Source organism: Phaseolus vulgaris, chromosome 3 (genome assembly GCF_051622355.1).
Source record: "Phaseolus vulgaris cultivar YP4 chromosome 3, ASM5162235v1, whole genome shotgun sequence".
Classification (NCBI taxonomy): domain Eukaryota; kingdom Viridiplantae; phylum Streptophyta; class Magnoliopsida; order Fabales; family Fabaceae; genus Phaseolus; species Phaseolus vulgaris.
In genome coordinates, this window is record NC_143500.1 from 7,576,977 (window position 1) to 7,587,037 (window position 10,061).

General features: G+C 39.4%; 1 protein-coding gene across 1 annotated transcript; it reads right to left on the reverse strand.

Moving 5' to 3' along the window:
- Window positions 1–230: 230 nt before the first annotated feature.
- Window positions 231–1,498, reverse strand: LOC137805783 (transcription factor MYB106). The gene is given in 4 exon segments (XM_068605707.2): window positions 231–592; window positions 594–965; window positions 1,064–1,193; window positions 1,320–1,498. Coding segments are annotated over 4 exon segments (879 nt in total). The 5' UTR covers window positions 1,453–1,498; the 3' UTR covers window positions 231–348.
- Between the last annotated feature and the right edge of the window lie 8,563 nt (window positions 1,499–10,061).

Here is a 10,061-nt window from a genome sequence, read left to right on the forward strand (position 1 = left end):
ATCCGCGGGCCAGCTCTTATGCGGGACGGGTTGAGAATTCTAGCCTGCAATAACTTTGCGGGGCGGGCCAACCCAACCCACATTTTTGCGGGCCAAGCACGGGCGGGCCAATGAAGGACGGACTGATCCGCTTTCCCACCCCTATCTTTAAATAACATACGCTATAAGAAAATGAGTAAATAAAAATTAAGTTACAAATTATATATATAATGATAAGGAGGTGAGTGAAACACAAACTTAAACAAAAGTTACAATCACACATTTGTAATTTGTAATATGAAACTGAAAAGAAGTCACATTTTGTTTGAACCATACATATTTTTAAAGAAATCAATATATTTAGACTTTCTACATGGAAGTAAATTCATTGAACAGCTCTTCAATACCCTCAGACCTTGCTGTTCTAAATGCTTCCACAGCCACCATAATGTCATCATCTTGTAAGTTTGAAACACAGCCTTCCATGACATTATTGTCAGCCTTATATGTAAGTAAACTTTCTGTGTTGGTGATTTGTGGAATATTAGAAACTGCAGGAAGCTTGGGAATGCTCAAAGTGGATACAGATGACCTAAAATCATGATTTGTGGTAAACAAGGGCATACATGTTATGCACTCTCTTGTGTTCGGTTGACACTGAATGTGATGAAAGACAAGGTTGAGTTGGAATCTTGCTTAAGATTAGCCCAGAGAGATTTGAGGATCCAGATCCAACTTGCAACATAGATCCTCTGGCTTCAGCTTCAAGTCGGGCCCTCTCCCACTGAGCCACGTGCCTGATATTGATGGTGTCCTTGGACTGGTCTTGGCCATCACCACAGCATTCAAATGTGTTCTGTTTTATTGTTTTGTGGGTAATGGGATCTAAGCCCATTCCGATGAGTCTTTTCTTGATGTTGGTTTTCCAGTAGTTCTTGATCTCATTGTCGGTTCTTTGGGGCAGGTGGGCTGCTATGATGGACCATCTGTTCGTGCAATAGAGAAACATCATTAGCTTCTCAGAAATTCATTTGGCTTACCAACAGGAAAGTATCAAAACCAAAAGAAACTAAAAGGTCATCACTTGTTTCCAAGAAGAGCATGAAGTTTAATAATGGTGTGGTCTTCCTCCGTGCTGAAGTTTCCTCGTTTTATATCAGGTTTGAGATAGTTAATCCACCTCAATCTGCAACTCTTTCCACATCTTTCAAGACCTAGATGTGAATCATACATGTAACAAATAAAATCTGGATTTGGACTTTGATTCCTCAATATCAAGAACATGCACACTCATTGATTGATTCAGAAAAAAAAAGGTAGAGAGAAGTTGTATACATTACCCGCTTTGGCAGGCACTAAACGCCAGTTTCGATGACCGTGCTTCCCAACGTAGTCGAGGAGCTTCTTGTCTTCTTCTGGTGTCCACGGTCCTTTCTTCAACCCTAGGTTCTCACAACATGCCTTCCTTCCCATTTTTAATGCCAAGCTGTTGTAACTTGTAAGGAAACCCGAACCAGTCCTTTTGTTGTTACGCGGTGCAGCCCAAGAGTTAATATAGAAGGATATATAGTACTAGATGATTATTATTCTGTCATCTTTGAGAAAATAGTGCAGCCCAAGTGTAAATAGTGTACCCTATATGAAAACCATAAGCTTAAATAGTTATCTGTCATCTTTAAGAATATGGGAATACGATCAAAGTGGTAGGTCCCTATTCTCCCATACTCGTTTCCCTTTTCAGTCCTTCTTTTCTTATTCTTCAAAATGTTCAAAGATAGTATCCACATGTTTATAATGCTTTAATTGAAAAATATAATTTATTCTATAATTTTTATTTATATATTTCTTTATTTTTATGGCACTTTATTCCTACAAATTACAAAATTAAATAAGGGAGTCTACAAATTAAATTAAGGAAGTTTTGATTACATGTACAACTGGACAAGCCTAAATCAAATATCTTTAGTTATAATTTACTTAATTAAATATAGAATATCTTTGTCTAATAATCTCTAAAAGTCTCGCTTTTCTCAAATCTTGCTTTTCGAATTTTTTAAAATATTTTTTTAAGTTTCTTTACTTATTTGTATACATTCCATTCTCTTGGGTTTGTCATGTAAAGGTGGCAAGCAAGGTGGCACGAGGTCTGTCTGTAAAAGGGGAGGTCCAACTCAGGTGCTGTGGCTATGTTTTGAAGGGAACTCCTAAAGGTAAAGCTGCAGGTGTTGTAATAAAATGCCCCCGTATGTAATCTGTTATATGGAAGATGCATGAGAAGGGTGCACATGGAGGGTGAATTCTTTGGTTTGATTTGTTGAGTGAAGAAGGGGGAGTAAATATTGGCCAGGATCATAATTCTAAAGGGTTGTTGGGTGCTGTGTGGTGTGAAGCAACCTTTTAGTACTTGCAGGTTGGACATTTTTCTGGTATCACAGTATTTAGAAGAGCAGACTGATTGCCTGAACTGAAGGTGTAGGTCTGCTGGTTTTTTGTGAAGGTCTTCCCAACTTTTAAGGTCCTACTTACTTAGGAATAGGGAAGCAATCTCTTTGTTATGAATTATATTATGTATTATGCTTTTACATGTAATTTGTGTAAGTATGAGGGAAGAGCGTTGGTTTTTTAATAAGGGTTTGGATACTCCTGATTTTTTTATGAGGATTTGGATACTCCTCTCCTGAAGTATCCCATAAATTTAATTCATGATTTGCTGATAAAAAAAAAGTTTCTTTACTTAAAAAAAATTAAATTTATCGATGAATTATTACTTATAGATTTGAATCCATAGGTAAATTAAGCATTACTTACAAATATTGTCCAAAAATAAGAATTTGTAGGTGTAAATTCAGCATTACCTACAATTATTATTCACAGATCTTTATCTGTAAGTAAATTTTACATTACTCACAATTTTTTGCAATAATAACTTCTGTCGCAACTCTAGCCACATCCGATCAACCTCTTTTCTCATTTTCTCCATTAATTCTTGACGTATCTTACTCGTCATTTTTGTTTTGGTCTCTTGGGGGGAGGAGGATGAGTGTTGTGGTGCAACTCCAAAATACAGTTTAATTTCAACTCCTTGTCCAACTGCACAAACACGACCACATTGCTCAGGTCGTCCAATTGCTTCAACCAGGATATCACGACGACCTTCAGGAATAAAATTACCTTGGGAGCTCAAGGAATCCTGCAAGAGACCAAAATTACGTTGGTGGATATTATCTACGGACCTGAGTTGGTGGATAATACCTACGAACTAAAATTGGTGGGTATCATTTACAGGTCGAAGTCCATAGGTATTCATACTACTAACATTATTAAGTTAATAATAGTAATATAATAATATGAATAATAATAATAATAATATGATAACATAACTAATAATAATAAAAGTAGGCATAAATAATAATTGTAAATAATAATTCAAAATAAAAAAAGATAAAAATAATAACGAAATAATTAAAAATAAAATATGTAAAATTACCTATAGATTTACCCATAGATTTAGGTTGGTAGGTATTACCTACGGATTGAGGTTGGTGGATAACTCATTGTTTCAGTTACCCACATTCTCACTGTTTCAGTTACTCGTGGACACACTCTTCGTGGGTAAATTACCTAACGTCCACATCACAATTGAATGTGACATATGTGCAAACCCTAAATCCTAAAGGAGCAGTTTGAGCCTTAAACCTTCAGAGAATATAAGAGTCATTCCTTTTAAGTTGAGCTTATATACTGGATCTAGTTAGAATTATAATTAAATACTAATTTAGAAAGTATTTATCAATAATAGAAACTAATTTACCCTTTGTTAGAAAATTAAGTGGACGGAGCGAAAGAGAACAAAGGTGGCAAGAAGTGTGAAGAACTTCCACGATTTGTAAGTAATAAGAAAAAGCATATGAGAGGGAGAGGGAGAGAAACCCGTTCAACCCACGGTCGCCACGGTGGTCGCGGTGGCCATGCTGTTGGTGAGAACCTAGACAAAATCAAGCACGACTCAGGCGATTTTACAACATTCTTTTTCTCCAACTTTCCGAACGGGTTTGGTGAGCTGGACATGTTCAAGATCTTCCAAAAATGGGCAAGAGTGAAAGAAGTTTTCATTGCTCGAAAGCTGAACAAGAGGGGAAGGAGATTTGGTTTTGTTCGGTTCTTCGAAGTGGGAAACGCGGCAAGATTGGAGAAGGAGTTAGACCAAATATATATAGGGAACGTGAAGCTCTTTGTCAATATTCCGAGATACCGGAGGCTTGACCCTATCACTAGCAGAGTGTCGCCTAGGGTCTTCAAGACTCCTCCGATGGTGCCTCATTCTAGGTCTAGGAGGAGGGGAGGGGAAGGACTGCTGGAAGGAGGGAGGGAGAAGAGGAAGGAGGTTTGGGTGAGAAAGAAAGGGGAGGAGTCATATGCTGATGTAGTAAAAGGAGGACCCCAAAAGGTGTGGAAGGGACCAATGTTTTCAGCACAAAAACAGGTATTACCGTGGATGGGGCCAAGCGTTATCGGCCAGTTTTGTGCAAAACTGGATTTTGACCAGTTACGTGAAGAGTTCCTGAAAGGTGGATTGAGCATGGTTTATTTGCGCTCGTTAGGAGACAATCTAGCTTTGCTAATGCCAAGGGAAGGGGAGAGTATGCAGGCCCTTATAAAGCTTAATAAGGAGTGGTTCGAGAGTGTTTTCACCAACATCGAACCATGGTCGGAAAATCATGTAGCGAGCCATAAAATTGTGTGGGTAAGGTGTTATGGTCTACCCCTTACTCTCTGGAACAAGGAATGCTTTTCTAAAGTGGTGGGAGATAAGGCAACGATAGTGTCCATTGGCAAATCCACTCTTCTGTGGGAGAATTTGGAGTACGCTAGTCTCCAAGTCAGGATGCTAAAGAACCAGAATGTAAGGATGGTGGCTGATATGAAGATCAATAATAAAAGTTTCACCGATGTGGGAATAGAGGTTCATGCAGGTGCAACTATGGCGGCTTTGGTTCCTCGGATAGCGTCTCCTCGTTGGAAACCTATGTAGAGGACACAACTTCAGTGAATAGTTGCAAAGAGGAAGGAAATGATCGGGGTTGGGGAGGAGAGAGGCCTAGAGGGGAGGTGCTCGGTGGCGAAGAGAACGGAGAAGATGACTTAATCGAAAGGGAGGTGGAGGGCAACGGTGAGTGCAAAGAGCAAACGACAAAAAGGGTTGGTATTTGAGGAAGCTAGTTTTAAGGGATCAGATTGTCAGAGGATCAATGCTAAAAGTTTCACCGATGTGGAAAGACTATACCAGAAGGTCACTGAAGAAGCTGTGTTTCTGAACACCATAAATCACGGATCTGCAGCTTTTTACAGTAATTACTTTTATCAGGCTGACTTGGCCAAGTTAGTGGTGGACGAAGAATTAAGTTCTACCCAGCTCATGGGTCAAGAAAGAAACCCGATGGCCCAAATTGGCAAAGGACAGTCCCAGTTGCTGGCCCATGAGGATGAAGGTATTGGAGAGCCCCAACTCGAGCCCATTTTCTCTCCGGGTCAAGAAGTAAACCTGACGGCCCAATATGGCAAAGGGCTGTGTCTTTCGCTGGTCCGTGAGGAAGAAAGTATTGGAGAACCCCTAAGTATGGGAGATAGGTCGAAACATGAAGGGGGAAAATCCCGCGCATACCAGAATAACCAAGAGGAAGCTATGGAGGTGCGGGAGTTGGAGAAAAGTAATGGCATGGAAATACGTGGCGCTGAGGCCGGAAAAGGGGGTCGTGGAAACAGGAACCCATCTCCTAGGCGTAAGCTAAGAACGAAGGGGATGTGGGAAGTGGGTGAACCAAGTACCCATCCACGGAGATCAGTAAGAATAAGAGCAAGGTCCTCTCAGGTTAGGAAATCTGCCTCCTCTAAAGCAGGAACGTTATCTGCAACAATTTCTGATGGGGATATAATTAATTGTAACTTAAGGCTCCGGGATCCAGATGTTACGGAGGAACCAGTAAAGCTATGGGAGCTGGGTAAACATATGGGAATTGTATGTCGAAGGATCGAAGAAGAGGTTGTGCAAGAATATCAGAGTATGGAAGTGAGAGATGTAGAATTTGCACAGAAGATTGAAGAGGGTGCTATAAAAGGTCTCTTATGCTGATCGTTAGCTTGAATATACGAGGATTGGGGGGAGGAACAAAGACCAGATATTTGGAAAATCTGATTTCAAGAGAAGGAGCAGAGTTTGTATGCATTCAAGAAACGAAGCTGAAGGGGTTCACTGATGCTAGGTGTTTTGCTTTGTGGGGGAATAATAGAATCGGGTGGATTCATTATGAAGGTGACAATGGAGGCGGAAGCTTGTTGTCCATGTGGCACAAAGATATGTTCCGCTACGATAGTCATGTGATGGAGAAGGGGTTCATAGTTATCTATGGTCAGCACCTAAGGTCCTCACGAATGTGTGTTATTGCAAACATATACTCAGCTTGCAGCCTAAGAGAAAAGAAGATGCTCTGGGAGGAGATTACAGGAATTAAAGGGGCGTCACAGGAGTTGGTTTGGTGTCTCTGTGGGGATTTTAATGCTGTAAGAAGCAGACGAGAAAGGAAAGGTGTTAGTAGTTGGGGTGTTACTTCAAGTGGCCATACTAGCGAGATTAATGGATTCAATAGGTTTATTGAATCTAATATGCTCTTGGATCTTCCTATTGTAGGGAAAACTTACACGTGGTTTAAAGCAAATGGGTCGGCTAAGAGCAGACTTGATAGAATCCTTGTCTTTGAGGAGTGGTTGAATATATGGCCAAAATGCAAACAATATGTCCAACAGAGGGAAGTGTCTGATCACTGTGCTTTGGTGGTGAAGACCTTGGATAAGGACTGGGGTCCTAAACCTTTTCGAACCATTGATGCCTGGCATATGGAGAAAGGTTTTAATGGGATGGTGAAGGATAAGTGGCAATCCTACTAAACCCAAAGGAATGCTGTCTTGAACATCAAGGATAAGCTGAAGTTACTCAAAGGGGATTTAAAAGTTTGGAATAGAGACGTGTTCGGCAATTTGTATACCATTAAGGAAGGTATTTTGCGCCAAATTGAGGCTTTTGACAACCAAGATTTGGATGGAGGTTCGGTGGAAAGTGGGAGGGTGGTAAGATTGGAACTACTGAACCAGCTAGGGGAGGTAGACAGAAAGATTGATTCTCTCATTAGTCAAAAAGCAAGAGTTAGTTGGTTCAAGCATGGAGATTCGTGCACCAAATTTTTCCATTCCTTCTTACGATGGAGAAGGCTTAGAAATGAAGTGAAAGGAGTAGATGTTGGGGGTCAGTGGTGTGAGGAGCCATGTACGGTTCGAGCAGAAGCAAAGAAATTGTTTGAGACTAGGTTCAAAGCAACGAGGGATTTTGGGGTAAGGCTTGATGTAGTTGAGTTTAAAACACTCTCCCCAGAAGACAACTTGTTTCTTATCTCCGATTTTAAGGAGGATGAAGTCAAGGAAGCGGTGTGGCAATGTGAAGGATCAAAGAGCCCTGGACCCGAAGGGTTCAACTTTAACTTTATCAGGAAAAGTTGGGAGTTTATAAAAGATGAGTTTGTTAAGGCCTTGGCCTTATTCCATGAAACAGGATCTATACCTAAGGGATGTAATGCGTCCTTCATAGCACTAGTACCAAAAGTGAAGGATCCCTCTTCGTTGGAGCAATACTGACCCATCTCCCTAGTGGGGGTTATATACAAAGTTATTGCAAAGGTGTTGGCTGATAGAATAAAGAAAGTGCTGAACTCTATTGTTGATGAAAATCAGTCTGCTTTCTTAAAGGGAAGAGGGATTTTGAACAGTGTGCTCATGGCCAATGAGGTGGTAGAGGATATTAGAAGGAGTGGGAGGAGTGGGTTATGGTTGAAGGTGGACTTCGAAAAAGCTTACGACTCGGTGAGGTGGGAGTTTCTGTATGATATGCTCTATAAGATGGGTTTTCACAACAAGTGGGTGATGTGGATGCGAGGTTGTATAGAATCGGCCACAGTGTCTGTATTAGTCAATGGGAGCCCAAGGGAGGAATTCAAACCTTCAAGAGGTTTGAGGCAGAGTGACCCGCTTGCTCCGTTCCTCTTCATTGTGGTTGCAGAAGGCCTCGTTGGGTTAGTCAGGCAGGCGAATAACGCCAATCTTCTATCAGGTGTTATGTTTGGTAGAGGAGAGGGGCAGCTCAGTATCTTGCAATTTGTAGATGATACCCTCTTTCTATGTGAAGCGACTCATAGCAACGTGGTTGCTGTGAAGGCGATTCTAAGGGGGTTTGAACTAGCATCAGGTTTAAAGATAAATTTGTTGAAGATGGTTGCTGCCCCTTCAAGATTGTGTTTGATGAAGACTTCTATGTACATTTCATGTGTATTTTGCTTTGCTTTAAGTGTGTCTTAGGTAGTGCTTAGAGGTTGTCTAAGAGTGGGCTTTTTGCTGAGTAACTCACCTCATAACCACTGGCCATGTGATAAGAACAAGCATAAGTTTTCTTAAACTGTTTTTCACATGTTTTACAAAAAACACGTTTACTGCATAAAAATAAATCTGTTCTTTTCTAAATAAACAGATTCATTTTTACACTGATGCCTTGGCTAAGTCTTGTGAAAATTAGATTTTGTGCATCATGTATTTTGACTAAGTCTTCTACCTTTCAAAACGACTGTGTTTAAATAGTTAAGCTTTTCTGTTTTTGTTTTGAAAAATAAATCTGTTCATCTGTAAATGAATAGATTCTTTTTTGTCTCTGGTGCCATGTCAAGCTTAAACGATTTTCAGTTTTATCTCAGCACCAGAATGGTTGACTAAGTCTCCTCACTTAACAGATTCTTTAACTGCTTTTGAAAATAAATCTGTTCATTTTATTTTCAATCTGTTCATTTTATAACAGCTTTAACTGTTTTTCAAAATTCTGTTATAAGTTGGTTTTCTATAAAATGAAAACTTGTTTCTGAGTTTAAACATCGTTCATACATTTGCAAAAACAAGTTTTGACAGCAGAGAATTAAGAGTTTACAAAGGATTAGCATTTGTTCTTCAAAGATTTCGAAAATCACAAAGTGCTTGTTCTTGGTTTGGTTCCAAAAGCTTGGTGTGAGGTGCTGCTACTGTTCTAGCAATATTGCCTACTGGTTTAAGGTAGATCTTTGTATCCTCAATCTGGTGTAGTCGTTTCACTTCTCATTTCTTGTAATAGTTTGGTTGAACACTCTTCTTGATAGGTTTTCTTGAAGAGTGTGTGTGAGCTGAAATAGGTTTTTTCAGCAAGAGTACCTAAGTTCTTGTAGGTTTCAAGAACAGTGGGAATTGTGTTTGTTTGTACTGTGATTTAGTGAATTTCACCTTGGTTTTAGGTGAAGACTGGATGTAGCTCAGTTGAGTGAACCAGTATAACTGCCCTGTGTTTATTCTCTCTCAATCTCTGCAATTAAGTTTCGGCATAATTGTTAAAACAGCAAAGAAATAAATCTGTTCAATCAATAATAAATCTGTTCTTTCTGGGCTCAGTTCATACTGTTCTTAATTTCTGAAAAAGTTGTTTGATTCTGATAAGAACATATAAAATTTGTTAAAAGCCACTGGAACAGATTGACTGTGATAGGTTGCTCAAGAAATTGTCAAAGCTATTAATTGAACCTTAAACAATTGCTTAAAATTGAAGCTTGTTGTTCTGTGATTCATTGCTCTTAATTTCTGGAAAACTGTTTGATATCAAGAAGAACACTCATAGTTTTTTAAAAGCCACTGGAACAGGTTGATTGTAAAGGTTACTCAATTAATTGGCATGCTATCAATTGAACCTTAATCACTTGCTTGAAATTGAGTTTTGTGGTTCACTGGTTTTCGTTCTAATATCAGTGTGTGTGCATCTGGAAAATCTATCTGCATAATCTTGTGATTAACCTTGCTGTATAAACGCGTTTCAAACAAAAATAGTGCTGAAATAAATCTGTTCATTTTCACATAAATCGATTTATTTTCTGTAAACTGTGTTAAACACTGTTTCTGCGAGAAAGTTTTAAAAGGTCAATTCACCTCCCCTCTTGAACTTTGGCACTATTAAACCCAACAATTGGTATCAA